Below are 19,486 nucleotides of genomic sequence, written 5' to 3' on the forward strand. Positions count from 1 at the left end.
TTTTAATTTAGGATACACTAATAGCTAGACTTTAGGCTACTTCGTCTGTCCTAAATTATATAGTATACATATAGAATGTAGGAAAGTTTAAGTGTGCTATAGGGGGCAATGAAAACTAGCCTCATGATATCGAAATTACATTTGCACCAGTGTTGTACAATATTGATAGGGATTTCCCCCCAATCCCACCCTCGAGCACATGAGAACAGATTGTAGGTGGGTAAAAACTGCCGGTAAATACATTTTAAAAAACCCCGACGCACAGAAAGTACAAATGTAGGCGGGTCAAGGTTCAAGTGATATATATTGTGTAGCTGCTTTCTTTAAACTGGAGCTGAAGTGTTTCTTTTTGGCTGGTGTAGTTGCTTCCATTAGGGGGCGCAATGGAAGTATGAGAAAAATCACTCTCTCCCGGTTGGTAGTCAAGCTTTAAGAGCCTTGTAGAAAACTCAGAAGTATATTGATCTGAGTTAATAGAAATTCATATTGTATGCAAACTGGATTGGTGAAGTATTTCTCATTTGTGTTTGCAGGCTTTCCCTATAATTTTTATCCTCAGCACCATCACTATAAATGTAAAGAATAATTGAAGCAGTGGAAGGGTGAGAGAGGCTAATATTATTTTAGCATCAGCCTTAGGTCAGATTTCTTCTGTATGAATTCCCATTTTGCACCACTGTAAAGTTTTAGCACTGTTGTCACAAATGTATAAATATGAAGAAACACACCCCGAGTTAGTTCTTGGATTATTGTTGGTACTTTAACGCAAACTTTTGCCTATTATTGAAAGCTTTTTCTTTCCTATAATTCTGGCTTACTAAGTAAGAATGTTTTTTTTTTTAAATAAAGTTTTCCTATTTTACAGTCAGTGCTATTCATTCATATTATGGTTACAGAGGATCACAAATACACACTGTATAAAGACCAATCATTAGCTAAGTTTACTCCCTGGATGTGCTATTTCTTTTCAGAAAGTTCTGTGAATGGGCATCGTATATAGTGTCTCCTCTCTGACATGGGTTTCTCCAACAATATAATTCCCATATTCTTGCACAACTGTAATGTACAGTGATGGGGGGGGGTCCCCCAGTGAGTCAGTGATTGTCAGTTTTACTGCCACTAAAGGATGTGATCTAGTTTTTATCCTGGTTCTCTCTTGATTGTAAATCCCCAGGGAATAATTTAGGGTTCTGTTATGCTGTAACCTTTCTCAGTTCTGCCTCTGGTTCTATCCCACTACTAGCAACTAATCAGGCATGAACACTAAAGTAGTTCAAAATCTCTTTTGCTTCCATGTTCCCCCTTCCATATTCATCTGTATCTTCTAGACATCTCGTTTTCAAATGTACTGGGGTCAGGAACCATTGATCCAGAACCCTGGAGTAGTTTTATTTTGTTCGAAGTGAGATTGAGCCACCTGTTCTTTTCCCATTGGTCCTTTGTTTCCTTTCCTCCAGATTCTTGCTATGTCTGCAGCTTTCCCCTACTGTTACATTAAAATGTTGCATAGTGGGAATAGTAAGCATTCTAATAGCTGAATCTCAAAATCAGTTATTTTCATTCCTATTTCATTTCCTATTTGGAAGTGTTTCTTTCGTTTGCAGAAGAATCTGCCCTGGGAAGGCTTTCTAGGAGGTAATTGTTTCTTTTTCTGTAAGGTTCACTTTGTTTGTGGAGGTCCCTTTAAAAAAAAAATCTCTGACCCTCATGACCTAGGAAAAATATGTACAGCCCCTCAAACATGTCAGCCAGGGTGGGGATCCTATCATATCTTAGTAGCATTCAGACTGTCGTCTGCACAGCACTCTCAGGCCCACACACCACCTTCTTTCACAGTGGCAAAAAGCAGCTGCAGGTAATCAAACAGTGGTTCTTCCTATTAGATGTAGTCCAATAAAAGAACAAACTAACCTCTATTCACACTGTGTATCTGCTTTGTCTTTTGTATCTGTAAATACAGCTGCAATCAATTCTGTGGATGACACCAAAGATGATGGGGTTAGTAGCTACAGAGAAGAGAAGCAAACTGCTAAATGCCCTGGAGTGAGAATAGCAGAAGCTACAGGTAAATGAGAGGAGAATAAGTATCAAATAATTGGTAAAGACTTCTACCCAGGGAGCAGAAATAATTAGACAGATGCAAAATAAGGGGAGAAATGCACCCAGCTGCATTCATCCCATTAAAGCAGGTTTACTTTTATATTATCTGTTTGACAGTGTCCTATGACATTGTTTTGGAACCATGCTCTGCAGGTGCTATAAGGAAAGTGTGGAATCCTGAATTTCATAGAGGAGTTACCCTTCCCCCCACAGAAGTGGGAGCAAGGCCTCCCCTCAAACTTGGGGGCATTGTGACTTCAATTGAATCACATCTGTGTAACCCTTCTCTGGTTATGGTCCATGGGTCTGAACAGAAGATGATGGCTGTTCCCTTCCCACCAGCCCCTTCCATGCCACTGTTCTGCTCAGCCTCCTGCCCCTCCCCCATTGTGGACCCTGGTCTGCACTGAGAAAGCTCTCCTGGGTCTGGAGGAAGAGAGAATGGTCCCACTGAGGCAGCAGAGCCCCTTTCTGGATAGAAGGGGTGAGATCTCCACATGGAGGTGTCCTTCACTCAGACATCAAACAAATGTTGTAAAATGTGAGTTCAGAGTGTCGGTAAAGGACAATTAAGTGTTTTCAGGGTTGTTTGGGGTTTTTTTTGGGGGGGGGTAGAGAGGGAGGGGAAGGTTGGCACCCTTGATTCACTGGTTGGAAAAATTCACCTATTTTGTTTTGCTTCCATCTCAGAGTTTCCTAGAGAAGTGCCCATTCAGGACTGCATTTCTTCCACACCAGTAATTACATATTTTCCAAAATAACCTCAGTGATTTTACCTTTCAGTTGCCTCCAGTATCCATGATACAGCCACTAAAACATGCACTGTTTTTTATTGAAATGTAATTAGATGATATCAGTACCGAATATATGTATATATGTGAGGGGGGGGAGGAGGAGTGGATAATCTCTTTGCCATATACTATAGTATATACATACATTCCCCACTCCTCCCCAACCGTGACAGGTCATGCTTTGATATTGTTTGGTAAACTGAAACAGTTCCAGAGTGAGAAACTGTTGCTTTAACAGAACGCTTAAATTGTTGTTCGACTGAACTGATGAGAATGATTGTCTACAGTTCTTGAGAAGGAGAAATGAAATCTGCCTGAATTCAGTCGAGTGAATTCCACTCTTTCTCATGATATTCAGACATGCATGTAGATATGCCTCAGTTTCCCCTCACATATGATAATTGTAGGTAACATGAGCTGTCTCATATGGCATTGGTTAAATTGTATCACTTCAGGAGGAACTGGAGGGCACACTGTGAAAGTTTTGAATACATTATACTTTGTCTCTCCTTCTACCGTCCTAAGTCTCTCAGATAATTGTGCTGTTATTTTCTTTGTATTTGAGAGACAATTTCACTTCTGCTAGTTATTTAAACATCAGAGAGCTGTGGAAAGATTTTTGAGCTAAAAATACTAAGGAATATTTCATCTGTGCACAATAGAAGTGCAGCATGTCTTTATTGCTGGAAATAAATGTTTTCAGATCAGTAAGATTATGCTGAGATCTTCAGCTTTGACAGACCAATATGTTCTCAACTAGGGATGGTCTTCCTGTTTCAGGGGCTTCAGTCATGCCCCTTTCTTTATGGTTATCTATATGGAGAGTCCCAAAATTTATGAGAGGGGGCTCCCAAAACTTTTTATTGTAACATGGGGCCACAGGATGGATAAACTTGGGAACCACTAATTTAATTTATTTACACATTTTCCTTTACTTAATTTAATAGCTCTTTTTCATGCCCATTCTTCTTTCTATTCCTTTTCCAACATCAGGCAGAAATACAAGTTTTATTTAAATTCCGGTTGCATAAGGAATGAGCTTGATTTGGACATGTATGGTTCTATCATTTGCAGCGTTGACAATGCTCATGATTTTGTCACGATAATTACTGGTTTCCTTAAAGCCTCAGCTCCTGGTGTCAAGTGGCTAGGTCATGATTTCAGGCTTCATCCTTAAAGAAAAAGTAAGTTTCTAGCCCCCATGGCTGTGGAGAAAGCTCCAAAATGTGACCCCAGTGCACCCTACAGGCTCAAAAATAGAAGGCAAATAAAAAGAACCCCAAATCTATTCTTTTACATAATCTCATGATTCTAAAGCCAATCTCATGATTTTTGGTGAAACGGACTCAATATTTTTGAACATTTGGGGTTGGCACTACTGCATTTGAAAATCACTGTTAAGACTAATAGCTAGATATGCATCCTACCGTATGCTCAGGAGTTCTTTGAGTATGCAAAGTAAGAATTAACAGAGTTGTGTCACCATCATTATGCGAACATATCATGACACTCCAAATAGGTTCTATGCCCACCCAGAAACTTCCAAGCCTTTTACCTAAAACCTTTTTACCTAAGAAATGATGTGCACTGCACATCTGTATGGTGAGACGTGCATGCAGAGGCACCAATTTTCTAATGTGCCAGGGGTGCATGCCCCTGGCTCCGGCCCAGGCCCTGGCCCCACTCCACCCCTTCCCCCAAGGCCCCGCCTCTTCCCACCCTCGCTCCTCCCCTTCTGCTACCAGCACCTCCTGCACGCCGTGGAACAGCTGATCATGGCAGGCAGGAGGCGCTGGGAGGGTGGGGGAGGCACTCATTGGTGGGGCAGCCAGTGGGCAGGAGGCACTGGCGGAAGCGGGAGGTGCTGATCATGGAGAGCTGCCGGTGGGTGCTCAGCACCACCATTTTTTCCCCAGCCCTGGCTCACCCACGGATTCAGTGTCTATCCATGAATGAATGTACAGCATTCAAGAAAATCCTTAGGGATTAAAAAGCAACCATTACAGTACAGACAATATGGTAATAAGAAGACATGTCACAACAGCAAATATGAGAAAACAATAATTTGCAACATAGATAACTTAAGTAGAAACCCAATGGACACAGAAATGAAAGCATATTGTTTTTCATAATAATAATAATCATACTTTGTATTTACATACAACCTTTCAATGAAAGATTTCAATGTTTTACAAACATCAATTAATCAAGGCCATGTCTACATGAGGAACACTTTACCAGCATAGGAATACCAGTATACTATACTGGCAAAGCACTCCTAGTGTGGACAGAGTTTATATCAGCAAATCTTTTACCTGGATAGTTTATTCCACCCCCATCCACTTGAGTGAAACAAGCTACACTGGTAAAAGAAATTGATTGACCATGGTGGGTGCAGTATCAGACTGCAAGTGAATTGTCAAAAGTAATGTGGCATGTCGGTGGTGAAGTATAGAAGAATAGAGTGAAGGAAGGCTCCTGACTCCCACATTCCCGTGTTCTAATCACAATATAGGCCCAGTCCTGAAAACACTTGCACACATTCTTAATTCTAAACACAGGAGTAGTCCCATGCATTTAATTAGGACTACTCAAATGCTTAAAATGAAGAGTAGATATATGTGTTTGCAGAACTGGAGCACACTTTAAAATAGGAAATGGCAATATTCAAATAAATAACATTTGTGAGTGTGATGATGTTGTCCAGATAAGCATTGGCTGAATTATTTATTATGAACACTCTATATGAAGAATTCTGGCCTTTCTTCTGTTTGTGAACCATTTGCAAATTGAGCTGGATTTCTCTGAGTGTGTTATTCATATATGCAGTGGTGTAGTCACATTGGTCCCAAGGTATTAGAGCAACAAGGTAGGTGAGGCAATAGCTTTTATTGGACCAACTTCTGTTGGTGAGAGAGAAGAAGAAGAGCTCTGTGTAAGCTTGAAAGCTTGTCTTTCTCACCAACAGAAACTGGTCCAATAAAAGATTACATCACTCACCTTGTCTTTTTGTTATTTATAAGTATTCACTAAATAGCTTCTATGAACAAGTGTTCACACACTATTAACTTTCAGTATTTATGGTAGGTGATTACTCATCTAATTTATATAGCATTTTCTACTCATGACTAGGATAAAAGTTTCTTTTTGTTGTTGTTGTATTTTAACACAAAAGAATAACCAATAACTATTAGTCAATAATGAATAGTGCACCTCTGGTAAAAATTTTCAGGCAATACATTATTCTTGCCAAATCTGTGAAGATGGTGTGATTTGCAAACATTTTCCTAAATAAACTGGCGGCTGTCCACATGCTGTCTAATGATTTGATCAATAATCTGTGCTGCCACTATTTTTTTTTTTAGCTGAAAGAGAAAATAACGTTTTCAAATCTTTGCAACCAGTTCTATTTGAATGAATAATACGACCCAATGAATAACAGCAAATTGGATTATATCCAGTCCTATATAGTCCTAATCATTGCAATATCTGAGCTCCTTCCAGTCTTGCACTAAGTGGCATGATTAACATTTGTCTTACTTACTTGTGAAAATATTTACATGGTTTTGTCCTATTAGATCAGCTATAGATAAGATGAAAATTGCATAAGATTTTCAATGCATCTTGAGGAAATGGACAATTCTGTCCACAAACTAGAAAAGCTTTATAAAGTGAACTGCTGAATGAAACAATTAGGGCTGAGTTGTGGCTGTTGATTGCACTAAGAAACTTCTGGAGTAAGATGAGGTCTGAACTGACAATGCATTAAAATTCAGTGTACTGAATGCACCTAAAAGTATGTCAGGCAGAGGCTCATATTTTCATTGAGTTATATTGTAACTGTTCAATTTAAATTGCATAGGGCTCAACTGATTTCAGAGTGGTGAGTTGCCTTCCACTTGATCAGTACCATCTCACAAACAGAATTTCCTTATAAACAGGAAACTAATGCATCATAAAATACATTAAATCCTAAGCCTCTTTATAGGCACAAAGCAAGACAATGCTGCATTGAAACAGTTACTATATCCATCTCTCACTTCACTTTACATAAAATTAAAAGAGATTCCTCAACAGGAATCTCCATATGATATAATACCTGGACAGAAATAAATTCACGTGCAGAGTGTATTCCTGCATCCTTTTAATTGAAGCTAATGGGGGTGTTGCCTGAGCAAGGAGTGAAGGATCAGGGCCTTAATATACAAGTGAATGACTGTAAATAAATTAGAAAATCTGACCTCCAGTGCAGTGAAACCGACAGTAGTGTTTTGACTCTACCGTTCTAAAAGTTTCAAGGTCAGTTGATAACAGCACAGCCAAGGGCATTTCTGTCTCTCATAATACCTGGCAAGTGGATTTCTCAGATGGAACATCTGGCCTTAGGAAGAGGATAAAGCAAATTATGTAGCACCACATACAACTCAGACACATAAATTAGAGATTGACAAGACTCAATAGGTCATATCTAGTCCATCTTCTTGACAGTGAAGGATTGATCCCTGCAGCATATTTGCTAGTGATTTGTCTAGTCTAGTTAGGCTCTGGTGACTTAGGGCTTGGCTATACTTGAGAGTTACAGCTAATTAAAAGAGCCCCGGGTGCACTAGCTCACTACCCATCCACACTGGCAAGGCACATAGAGCGCTCTGACTCTGCGGCTAGAGCGCTCCTGGTACTCCACCTCGGCGAGTGAAATAACGTTTTGTGCACCCTGGCTGGAGCGCCACGGCGCCAGTGTGCACCTGGTCTGTTAATGCGCTCTGATCAGCCTCCAGAAGTGTCCCACAATGCCTGTTCTAGCCACTCTGGTCATCACTTTGAACTCTACTGCCCTGCCCTCAGGTGACCAACTGTCAGACCTGCCCTTTAAATTCTCTGGGAATTTTGAAAATCCTCTTCCTGTTTGCTCAGCCAGGCGTGGAGTGCTCTCAGCGCATCTGTCCAGGTGACCATGCCTCCACGCACCAGGCAAGCCCCAGTATGGCGCAGTGTTGAGGTGCTGGACCTCATCAATGTTTGGGGGGAGGAAGCTGTCCAGACCCAGCTGCTCTCCAGCCATAGGAATTACGATACCTTCAGGCAGATATCAAGGGACATGATGGAAAGGGGCCATGACCGGGATGCTCTGCAGTGCAGGATTAAAGTGAAGGAGCTGCGGAATGCCTACCACAAAGTCCATGATGCAAACAGCCGCTCCAGTGCTGCCCCTGCGACCTGCTGTTTCTACAAAGAGCTGGACGCAATATTTGGGGGCGACCCCACCTCCACTCCGAGTACCACCATGGACACCTCAGAGCCCGATTCAACAAGACAGGAGGAGGAGGAGGAGCAGCAAAGTGGGAGCGAGAGTGCTGAGGCAGAGGAAGACAGCCTGGAATCCCCAGATGCATGCAGCCAGGAGCTGTTCTCAGACCAGGAGGAAGGTAGCCAGTCATGGCAGCCGGTGCTTGGGGAAGGACAAACACCAGAGGAGGTTCCCGGTAAGTGGCTTTTATTTTGGGAAGGAAGTTGGGGTGCAGGCTATTGGGGTGGGGAGGGTTAGGGCTGCATGCATGCCTAGATGCAGAATAGGGCATTGCGGTGCTCTCTCACATTGTGGTAATCGGCCTCAGTGATCACTTCAAAGGTCTCATCCAGAACTTGGCCAATGAGCTTGCGCAGGTTTCTCAGGAGAGCTACTGTGGTCCTTGTCCCAGTAAGGCTAACTTCTCCGCGCCACTGTGCCATGAGGGGTGGGGGGACCATTGCTGCACACAAGCAAGCTGCATATGGGCCAGGGTGGAAGCCGCATTGTAGTAGAAGACACTCCCTTGCTTCCCAGGTCACCCTTAGCAGCGAGATATCTTCCAGGACGAACTCCTGTGGAAAATGTGGGGACAGTGTTCAGTATAGGGGCCCCCTGCTGCTGTTGGCTCTCCCCAAGGCATAGAAATCCAGAGGACAGGACAGCCATGAAACAATCAGTCATGCCTGACCCTGTGCTTACTCATCATTTTTTTGCTCCCGTGGGTTATATGCACTCGCTTTGGGCTGGGCAAATTATGCTATTGTGTAGACTGTGCTTCCCCTTAAGTACGGGGGAATCATTGCTCTGTCTGGTGTGAACAATGCTGCCTCTGTTAAGTGTTGCATTTTGCCTTTACAGATGTAACCTTGAGATCTCAGCTGTCCGTGTTATCACCGGCCGAAAGACTCCAAAGAATCAGAAAGAGGCCATGTAGAAGCAAGGAAGACATGTTGCATGAAGTAATGCAGTAATGAAAATCATAAAGTGCAGGAGTGGCGGGACAGTGAAAGGAGGATCTGCCAGCAGCATGAGGAGCACTAGGGCAGCTCTCCACCATCAGGGCCGCTCTCAATTTCGTGTCCTTGCTCCACAGGGTGGGGGCGAGCGCCTCACACAGTCCCATGAAAGTGGCTTTTCTCATCCGAAAGTTCTGCAGCCACTGCTTGTCATCCCAGACTTGCAAGACGATGTGATCCCACCACTCAGTGCTTGTTTCCCAAGCCCAAAAGCAGCGTTCCACAGTGGTGAGCATGTCCGTGAATGCCACAAGCAAACTCGTGATATATGTGTTACTCGAGTCAATATCGTCATCGGAGCCCTCACTGTCACTTTGGATCATAAGGAATAACTCGACTGCCAAACGTGACGTACTGGAAAGACTCATCAGCATACTCCTCAGCAGTTTGGTCTCCATTCCTGCAGACTGAAAGGGAAGACGGAGCGCGCAGTACAAAAAACGTTGAAAGATGGTGCCAAATGTGGACGGAAGCAGAGGGATTGCTGGGATTCAAACCGATGCATCACGGGGCATTGGGACAGGACCCAAACTGCCCCGCGTTCCCCTCCCCCTTCCCACAAGCCACAGCACCAGAATGGGAAGAGGTGCTCTGTGGGATAGCTGCCCATTATGCACCGCTCCCAATGCCGCTGCAAGTGCCGCAAATGTGGCCACGCCAGTGCGCTTGCAGCTGTCATTGTGGACAGACTGCAGCGCTTTCCCTACTGAGCTCTCCGAAGGTGGGTTTAACTCAAAGCGCTCTACATCTGCAAATGTAGCCATGCCCTTAGACACTTTTGAAAATATACCCAAAAACTAAGGGCATGGCTACACTTAAAACACTGTAGTGATGCAGCTGTGCTGCTAGAGTGCTTCAATGAAGACACCACTAAACCAATAGGGGAGCTTCTTCCTTAGGTTTCAGAGTGGTAGCCGTGTTAGTCTGTATCAGCAAAAAGAACGAGGCGTACTTGTGGCACCTTAGAGACTAACAAATGTATTTGAGCTTCAGCTTTCATGGACTAAAACCCACTTCATCAGATGCATGCAGTGGAAAATAGAGTAGGAAGATACATATATACACAGAGAAAATGAAAAAATGGGTGTTGCCATACCCACTATAATGAGAGCGATCAGTTAAGGTGAGCTATTATCAGCAGGAGGAAAAAAAAAACCCTTTTGTATTGATAATCAGGATGGCCCATTTCCAACAAGAAGCTGTGAGTAACAGTAGGAGGGAAAATAAGCATGGGGAAATAGTTTTACTTTGTGTAATGACCCATCCACTCCCAGTCTTTATTCAAGCCTAATTTAATGGTGTCCAGTTTGAAAATTAATTCCAATTCAGCAGTTTCTCCTTGGAGTCTGTTTTTGAAGTTTTTATGTGGTAGTATTGTGACTTTTAGGTGTGTAATCGAGCGACCAGGGAGATTGAAGTGTTCTCCAACTGGTTTTTACATGTTATAATTCTTGATGTCTGATTTGTATCCATTTATTCTTTTACGTAGCCAATGTACATGGCAGAGGGGCATTGCTGGCACATATCACATTGTTAGATGTGCAGGTGAATGAGCCTCTGATAGTGTGGCTGATGTGATTAGGTCCTATGATGGTGTCCCCTGAATGTGGACAGAGTTGGCAACGCGCTTTGTTGCAAGGATAAGTTCCTGGGTTAGTGTTTTTGTTGTGGGTGTGTGGTCGCTGGTGAGTATTTGCTTCAAGTTGGGGGGCTGTTCCTAAGCAAGGACGGGCCTGTCTCCCAAGTTCGGTGAGAGTGAGGGATCATCCTTCAGAATAGCTTGTAGATCCTTGATGCGCTGGAGAGGTTTTAGTTGAAGGTGATGGCTAGTGGCGTTCTGTTATTTTCTTTGTTGGGCCTGTCCTGTAGTGGGTAACTTCTGGGTACTCTTCTGGCTCTGTCAATCTGTTTCTTCACATCACCAGGTGGGTATTGTAGTTGTAAGAACGCTTGATAGAGATCTTGTAGGTGTTTGGTTCTCTGTGTATATATATATCTTCCTATTGTATTTTCCACTGCATGCATCCAATGAAGTGGGTTTTAGTCCACGAAAGCTTATGCTCAAATAAATGTGTTAGTCTCTAAGGTGCCACAAATACTCTTCTTCCTTAGGTGTAATTTAATCAACCTCTGCTAGAGTTGATACAAAGGGAGAAGCTCTTCCATCGGCATAGCACTGTCTACACTGCGGGTTAGGTTGGTATAACTCCGTTGCTCAGGGGTGTGGATTTTTCACACTCTGAGCAACATAGTTATACCGATATTGAAATGACAATAAGTGGCTGCACTAATGAAAACAGATGATGAGATGGTCTGTTCAAATTACTTATTGCTGCGTTATTCATAAAAAGCAGTTTATTCATCAGTAATTGGGCTTTAGAATGAGCTACTACTCTGAAAAGTAATTAACACTAGCATCAGTTTTGAGGGATAGCTCAGTGGTTTGAGGATTGGTCTGCTAAACCCAGGGTTGTGAGTTGAATCCTTGAGGAGGCCATTTAGGGATGGGGCAAAAATTGGGGATTGGTCCTGCTTTGAGCAGGAGGTTGGACTAGATGACCTCCTGAGGTCCCTTCCAACCCTGATATTCTATGATTCTATCTCATGCATTCGATGACAGAAAGGTTATGAAGTACAGGAGCAGCTGAAAAGTTTTTTATTGTAGTGTAGACCAGGCCTAAGTCCCATTAATGTTCCACGAGAGGCTCCTAAATGATTTGGGTGCTTTTGAATTTTTTACCTTTAATATCCTAAGCCAGTGGTGGGCAACCTGCGGCCCGTGGGCCGCACGCTGCCTGTCAGGATAATCCGCTGGTGGGCCATGAGACAGTTTGTTTACATTGACCATCCGTAAGCATGGCCGCCCGTGGCTCCCAGTTCGTGGCTCCCAGTACATCGTTCCCGGCCAAAGGGAGCTGCGTGTCCCTGGACCACCCGAAGCAGGACTTCAGACTCCGGCCACAGGATCACCCCTCCCTACGCTGCCCCTGGCCCCTGCTGCCTCCTCCAATGCCCAGCTGTACAGCCGGACCCCAGGCTCCAGCATCTCACTCCCACCTTCCCCCATCACTCGACCACCACTGCCTCCTCCAGTCCCCCATCACCCCTGGCTCTCCTGCCTCCTAACCCACCTCCCCATCCAGCATTTTGTTTGTCCCCCAGCTTGCTGTGGATGAGTAAGTCTGCTGTGAAAAGTGATATTAACAAATATACAAATATCACTTTTCACAGTAGCAGACTTACTAGCTAGCAAGTCTAAAAAAAAAATTAACAAAAAAAGCAAAACATACAAAGCACCTTATTTGTGTTTCTAGTCTGTTTAGGTGCAGTAAAGAATAGAGACAACTGTCCATTATTTTTATTATTGAGTCTGCAAAAAACTCTACATAAATAAATTACAATGATTTGGACATGTATATGTGCATATTTATTTGTTTTTTCCTAAAGATAATTAAGTATTTTAAGAAAAACTGTCAGATAGGCCGCCAGCAAGAGTTGGTGGCTATACTCTGAGGCCACCAAAAATTTTCTTGTGAGAATCCCCGATAGGTATTATTTTTGTTGATATAAATTTCTATTAAAAAAAAAATCTTGCTAAGCATTTTGTCTTCAGTGATATCTTGTGACAATGAGTTCCATGGGTTAATTGTACATTGTGTGAGAAAACTATTTCTTTTTATCAGTTTGAAATTTGTTTCCTTTCAGTTTCATTGTATGTTTCCTCTTCTTGCATTTTAGAAATAGGCAATTGAAACTCCCATCTCATCTGGTACTTTGTATACCTATCATGACCCCTCTTACTTGCCTCCTCTCTAAAGTAAACAAGACAAATATTTTCAATCTCATTTCAGAAAGTGTGCAAAGGGTAAGGTCTGTTATTTCAAACTTGGATGGAAATGTACAGTTGTTATTGCAGGAGTCTTTCCTCAAATTCATGCCATTAAAATGAAAATGGAAACTTTAGAGGTTTTCACAATGAAGTGTAGGTATATAAAATTTACCCTGAAAATTTATTTTAAAATCTGCTTTGTGATTTATTTGCATAACAGCATTAAGTTTCCTGAGGCCCATCCATTTGATTAAGTTTATCTGGCAATTGCAGGTAAAAAAGGAACAAGTAGGCCACTACATCACATCATACTTTAATAGTTACAATCAATTGATACTGTGAGGTGACTGCTGATTAATTTGGAAGTGTAAGAACAGCTGTAGATGTTTCCCAATTCCCATTTATCTTTGTAATGAGGAGAAAAGTAAGTGAGCAATATTAGAATGCTTCACATTGCAATATACAGCAGATAAAGTTATTTAATGTTACCTTTGCCAACAAGGGAAAGAGGGAGGGAAAAACCCTTTATTTTAATACCTATTTTACTCTGAGAAATTCTCAGCAGTGGAATAGTAGTTCTGTGCCAAGACTCTCTTGTAAACATCTCAGGGGATTTGGAAAATATTTGTCACCATTTAAAGGTGAGGAAATCCCCACCTACGGCATATCAGTCCGGACCCAAAGTCAGTGTAAAGACTCCCATTGATTTCAGTGGGTTTTGGATCAGGCACCTAATACCCAGAGTAGATCCTGCTTCATGAAACTTCTCTTGGCAGCAGCCTCAGGAATCTGAGGGATTTTTTTCCTGTGTGTGTGTGTGTGTTAATTTTACCCACCCAAACAAGCTGTGACTCCAGTTCCTCTCTTTGTAGTCACAGCTCAGGGAGTTTACAGACCTGGGATTGAACTGAAAGTATGTGAGGCATTCCCAGGGCTGCCAGTAATAGGTAAACCATGGAATGGGCTCTAGCTTTGTTTATTGCAGGCTGATGTGACTATCTCTTAGTAGGGAAAGGGAATATTTTATTCCAATGTCAAAAATGACAAAGCCCCTTCTAGATAAACCCATCACCCTACCTGATTACTCCTCTTGTTTAATACAGACACCAGCAGAGGTGGGACAGGGCTAAATTCAGGATGCCTGATTAACCACTACACCTACAGCTTGGTATAGTCCTTTGCAGTACTATAAAGTGAGTGTAAAATGCAATGAACTCAGAATGGAAACATTTTACACCTACTCAGTAATGGTGCAAATAACTGTACAAGCTACAGGGCAAAGGTTCATTCTCCCCTGCCTCCAGTACCCTCCACCATCAGTTCCCTATTTATACTGCTTTCTGCTTTAATGGATTTGCCTTTCTGCACTGTAATCCCCAGCCAAAGCCCATTGAAGTCAATAGGACCCATGTTTCCTCTTTCACAGCTTTATTACTAATCCTCTTTACGCATTAGTGCCCAGGTTTTTGGAACAAACAACAACTTTAACACATGCTTATTTCCCCTTTAACAAAGTCAGCCAAAAAGACAGGTTTCAGAGTAACAGCCGTATTAGTCTGTATCTGCAGAAAGAAAAGGAGGACTTGTGGCACCTTAGAGACGAACCAATTTATTTGAGCATGAGCTTTCGTGAGATGCATCCGATGAAGTGAGCTGTAGCTCACGAAAGCTCATGCTCAAATAAATTGGTTCGTCTCTAAGGTGCCACAAGTCCTCCTTTTCTTTCAGCCAAAAAGCTACACTATGTTGGAGGTCAGTGCGGTATTGCATTGTCCCTTTCTATTCTTCTGGCCACTCTCCCTTCCTAACAGCCCCCTTTTATGGCCCGATTTTCAAAGGTGCTGAGCACCTACAGTTCTCCCTGGTTTCAGCTAAAATTGGGGGTTCTCAGCACTTCTGAAATTCAGGCCCTCTTGGGAAGTGTTATGAAGCCACAGGTGGCTGTTGAGTGAGGTTTGCAGATCAAAGTCTCTAAAGGTTTATATGCACCTAGCAAAGTGTCCAATGTTTACCTGAAAGTACAGAGGGGCCAGAGAGGTAGCTGTGACCTACTTTGTCACCCTGACATGAGAAGCAGCTACAGGTTGATTTGTAAGGCAGGTTATTATTATGCACTAGAACTGATGGAATAACTACTGTCTGCCCTTCATTAAGGCTCCTGTTTAGCTGCTCGACTTGCCCTTAAGTGGCTGGAACTTGGTGGAGAAAGTTTGGATCCTTCTGTTGGGCGTCCTTGCCTCGCTCCCTCCTGGAGTCAAATCGCCGTTTCCCTTTGCTGATTGGTGCCTTAGCGGCTGGCAAGGCTGAAAGTTTAGCAGGTTCTGCAAATAACTTCACATCACAATAGAAAGTGGGTTGCTGGTTTTTTTTTTCCCTTTTCCTGCTCATAAACGCCTCCTTGAAGATTGCAGCTGGGCAGGACTCCAAAGGTGCAGCAACAACAACAAACCAGTAGTTCAGAGTTAGCAAATTGCACAACTTCCAGCTCATCGCTACGCTCGGTGACTACTAACAAGCTGGAGGAGGTGAGCGGGGGGGAAGAACACCCCAGCCTTGGTTTTGGACGCGTTGATGTCGTGCTTCGGCCGCTGGAGTGGCTATGGCTCCCTTTGGAAGGAATCTATTAAAGACCAGGCACAAAAGCAGGTAAAGAGTGAGTGTGTGGGCGCGCTGGGGCACTGGATGTGTCGTTTTGCAGTCAGGTAACTTCTCGGGGGAGTGCACGTTGCTGGGAAAAGTTGACACCCTCCCCCCGAAACTGTGACTTAGAAACTTTCCTAAAGGCTCGTGAGTCAGTTTAACGTGTTGGAGGGCTATTGATCCGCGTGTGGCAGAAGGGCTGCGTCTCCTTACTCCGATCTGTGCATATTTCACACCCGATGCCTAGTTTAAATCCCGGCCAACACTTTCAATAGGAAGGGCAAGCTCTAATTTAACAGATTCCCTAGCCTTGGGGGCCCTCAGTGCTCCCAGGCCAGCCAGGTGGTTTAAAATCTCGGGCACCTCGTTTGTAGCAGGCTGCAGATTAATAGGAGTGCAAAGGAATGATTGAAATCCGGATGTTAACGCTGCCATGCGTGGTGGTAGCTCATTGCAGCCAGGGTTAGAGCGCCTCTAATCAAGGCTGGAAAAAAAAAAAGTATCCGGCCCCTCTCCCGCACCAGGGCTTGCTTCTTGCTGCTGGAAGTTCAGAACCAGTGGGAGTTGAGTGGGTTATTTGAAAGCGGTGTGTTGCTGCATCGACTTTCAGGCTCTGCTGTGGGGTCCTCCCCCCACACCAGCTTTTTCCGAAGTTTGCCTGGATGTAGGAACTGGGTCCTGAAAACTTCCAAGGATCCCTCCCGTTTCTTAGCACGTCCCTTTAACTGTAAGTTTGGGGTGGGGACGGGGGGTAGCATGGTGACTCGAATCTGGTACGTGGAGAATTGAGCGGCTTTTAGTGTCCCTCTCCCGCGCCCTGAATTTGGGACCCTCTTTTTGCTAAGAAAACTGTTTCTGATCAGCTCAGGTTCGCTGCTGCGAGTTCTAAGCATACAGGTTGATTTTGGCGCGCCCCCCGAATCAGACTTGCTTCTACATGCCATCTGCATAGACTGGAAGGGGAACTAAGCTTGCACGGTATGGAATTATGTAATTATTTTAAGTGCTAATATGGCACTAAAGTTTTAAATGCAAGTTTTCATGGAGAGCACATGCTATTTCAGTCTCGAGTTGCTAATGACTCTACAGGTCTAGCTAATGCCATGCATAACTCGGTCACTAAAACGCCGGCTGTGAAAATCTCTGTGGTTATCTTTACTTCATGTTCTCCTGCATTTGGAATTTCGTTCATAGTGATCCTGATCCCTTCCTAGTGGGCAGGATTGGGCCCAAAATGTGACTGTATTTGTGGTTTCCTAACTTTATCTGAAGTAAGTTTATGGATTTTTTTTTTCTTTTTTGTTCATTGTTTCCATGCAGGGTTATGCCAAAGATTTATACTGAGATTGTGCATACATTTTAGTGAATTATTAATTCAACAAATTAATGAAAGCAAATCACTCCTTCAGCTAGGGCCTTCATTAACAATAGTATATTATTTTAGAATCACTAATAGCATGGGATACTGCCCACAAAAGTGTATGGGAACAGGACTATAATTAGTATTTTTCATAAGGGAATTTCGACCTTCTGGAAAGGTTGATATATTATTTTAGACCAAACTAAATGTATATAAAATTACTGTATTTTTCTTATACTTAAAAAAAAAAAGAATTGTATTATATTGAAATCAATTAGCTGAATAAATACATATACCCAGAAATACCCCTCCCTTTCATTCAGCTGTGAATCTCTTTCTGATTTAAAATACACCCCTTATGCTAATTATGTCCATTTTTTACAGAATGAAGGTCAATATAGAAAGCGTTTTAGTGTGAATTACAATGAAAAGCTGAGGGGAATCTCCAAAAACTTGAGACAAGCTTTTTTTTTTACTTCCAGTTTCTCTCTGAAAAGGGCATATCAATTCTGACTGGTACAGGTGTTTTAATGGAAGATGAGGGGGAGGAGGAGGGGATGTAGAAGTCCTGCCCATGTATAATAAGGGTTGGGGTAGGGGAGAGAAGTGGTTCTTTTAAAAACTTCCCTAACTGCATTTTCAAACAGTGGAACCTAAGTGTATATGTTTAAACTTCTCTCTTAGAACAGATTTGTACTTGAGAATTCAAGGTTAGCTCGTAGAGATGGTAAATGGGTTCTGCCATCTTTGCCAGCTTATTTCAAACCTTACACTGAACTGAAAGTGCCATTCAAGCTTGACATTGGGAGGCAGTGTTATCCGGTGGTTAGAGCAGGATAAACAGTGCATCTGGGCAGAGCTAGCATAGGCTACAATTTCCAAAAGCATCTACATAACTTAGGAATCTTAGCCCAATTGACTTTCAATGAGACTAAGGCTCCTAAGTGCCTATGGGCCATATTTTAAAAGATGAAGATAGGTACCTAGGAGAATTTTCAATAGCATCTAGATGTTTAAATCACCTTGAATGAATTAGGCGCCTAAATGCCTTTAACATCTGGCCTTAAATTACTTTTGAAACTGAGTCTTAGGCTCGTAAGTCACATAGGTACTTTTGAAAATTGCTGGCTCTGTCGCTACCATATCCATCACTCCAGAATTCCTTGCCCACTTCATACCAAGAAAGATTCAATCATATTTTCTCATTCATCGAGGCCGGTCCCCTTGATTTTTCAGAGCAAACTCAACTACCTCATAGATCTAGCATGCCATCTAATTTCACAAATTGTTTATTTTTAGACCAGGCATGGAGGTGAGGGTCCCTCGCCCTCATGCAGATCTCCTGCAAGTGCCAATCTATATTGCTAGGCGCAAACAGCCAGAGCAATATCTTTGGAGCTGTCTGCATAACTCGGCCATAATGGCCTTAAGTTTGCTACAACCATTTGTGTGTTTTATTTACATACACACACTGTTGCTTGCTGATTGGGCATTACTATTACAAATCCGTTATTTAAATTTATTGCTTTTGCTCTTGCTTCATGAACATTTCCATGTCTATTGCTCATTTCTGAGCCCTGCACCGGTAGCCACTGAGTTCATACAGGCAAAGCCACTCTGCTGATCAGATTTAGCCTGTTCTCTGCCCTGAGCGATGATCGGCTGTTCAGCATTGGGCTCTGATGTGGGAATGGAGGCAAGCCAAGCATGCAGTCCTTACTGAATGGCCCTTCCCAATTAATACCCAACTAGTCCCTGAGGACTCACTGCGGGGCAGGATAGCCAGTTAGGTCAAAGACTTGGTTTGAGCAATACCCATTTGGCACTGACTCTAGATCCCCACTGCCTCTCCTCTACTGGCTTCACACTGAACCTGTTCAGATCCTGATACCAACTGCTTATATTTTCCCCAGGTCTATAAGTCAGTGTGATGCAGTACATACTAAGCCTTGGTGAAGGGACACTCGATATGCTCAGCATTTGGGTTTGGATTGGCTAAGAACTCAGTTCCAATGCTGATCTGAATTATCGCAACCTCATATAAACCGGGCTGGAAGTCTCATGAGAACATATACACAATGTCTGACACTTCCCTTCTTGGATGGGGTTACCATGAGAGCAGACTATCTTGTGCCATTTTGGCACTTCTTGTTCCAATCCCACCTGGACTCTGGAGTGTGTGTTTGGGGGCTTATTCAGAGCCTAAAATTGAATTCAGGTTCAGTTTTAGAAATGGGAAGATATTCAGGGTGGTGACATAGTATATTTTCCAAATTAGTGTTGTCCATGACTACAAGTTCTTTGAGGCAGGGGCTGTCTTTTTGTTTTGTGTTTGTACAGTGTCTAGTATAATGAGGTTCTGATCCAGGACCAGGCTCCTAGGCATTATGGTAATACAAATTAATATTAATGATGTTGCTCTGCCATCAGAGAAAGGATCGTCTTTTTGGCCCCAAGCTC

The 19,486-nt window shown here is 42.9% G+C and overlaps 1 protein-coding gene across 3 annotated transcripts in view; it reads left to right on the forward strand.

The window, feature by feature from the left end:
• Nucleotides 1–1,979: 1,979 nt before the first annotated feature.
• RASSF9 (Ras association domain family member 9) overlaps nt 1,980–19,486 on the forward strand; it is a 47,085-nt gene continuing 29,578 nt past the window's right edge. Inside the window, exon 1 of one of the 3 annotated variants that reach the window (XM_075124307.1) lies at nt 1,980–2,065. In XM_075124307.1, the coding sequence (XP_074980408.1) occupies nt 2,034–2,065 (32 nt within the window). In that variant the 5' untranslated portion in view covers nt 1,980–2,033. Of the gene's footprint in view, nt 2,066–15,266; nt 15,673–16,214; nt 16,394–19,486 lie in introns of those variants that run through there. The other 2 variants (XM_048835667.2, XM_048835668.2) reach the window with 2 other exon arrangements.

The sequence above is a fragment of the Caretta caretta genome, chromosome 1 (assembly GCF_965140235.1).
Source record: "Caretta caretta isolate rCarCar2 chromosome 1, rCarCar1.hap1, whole genome shotgun sequence".
Lineage (NCBI taxonomy): Eukaryota > Metazoa > Chordata > Testudines > Cheloniidae > Caretta > Caretta caretta.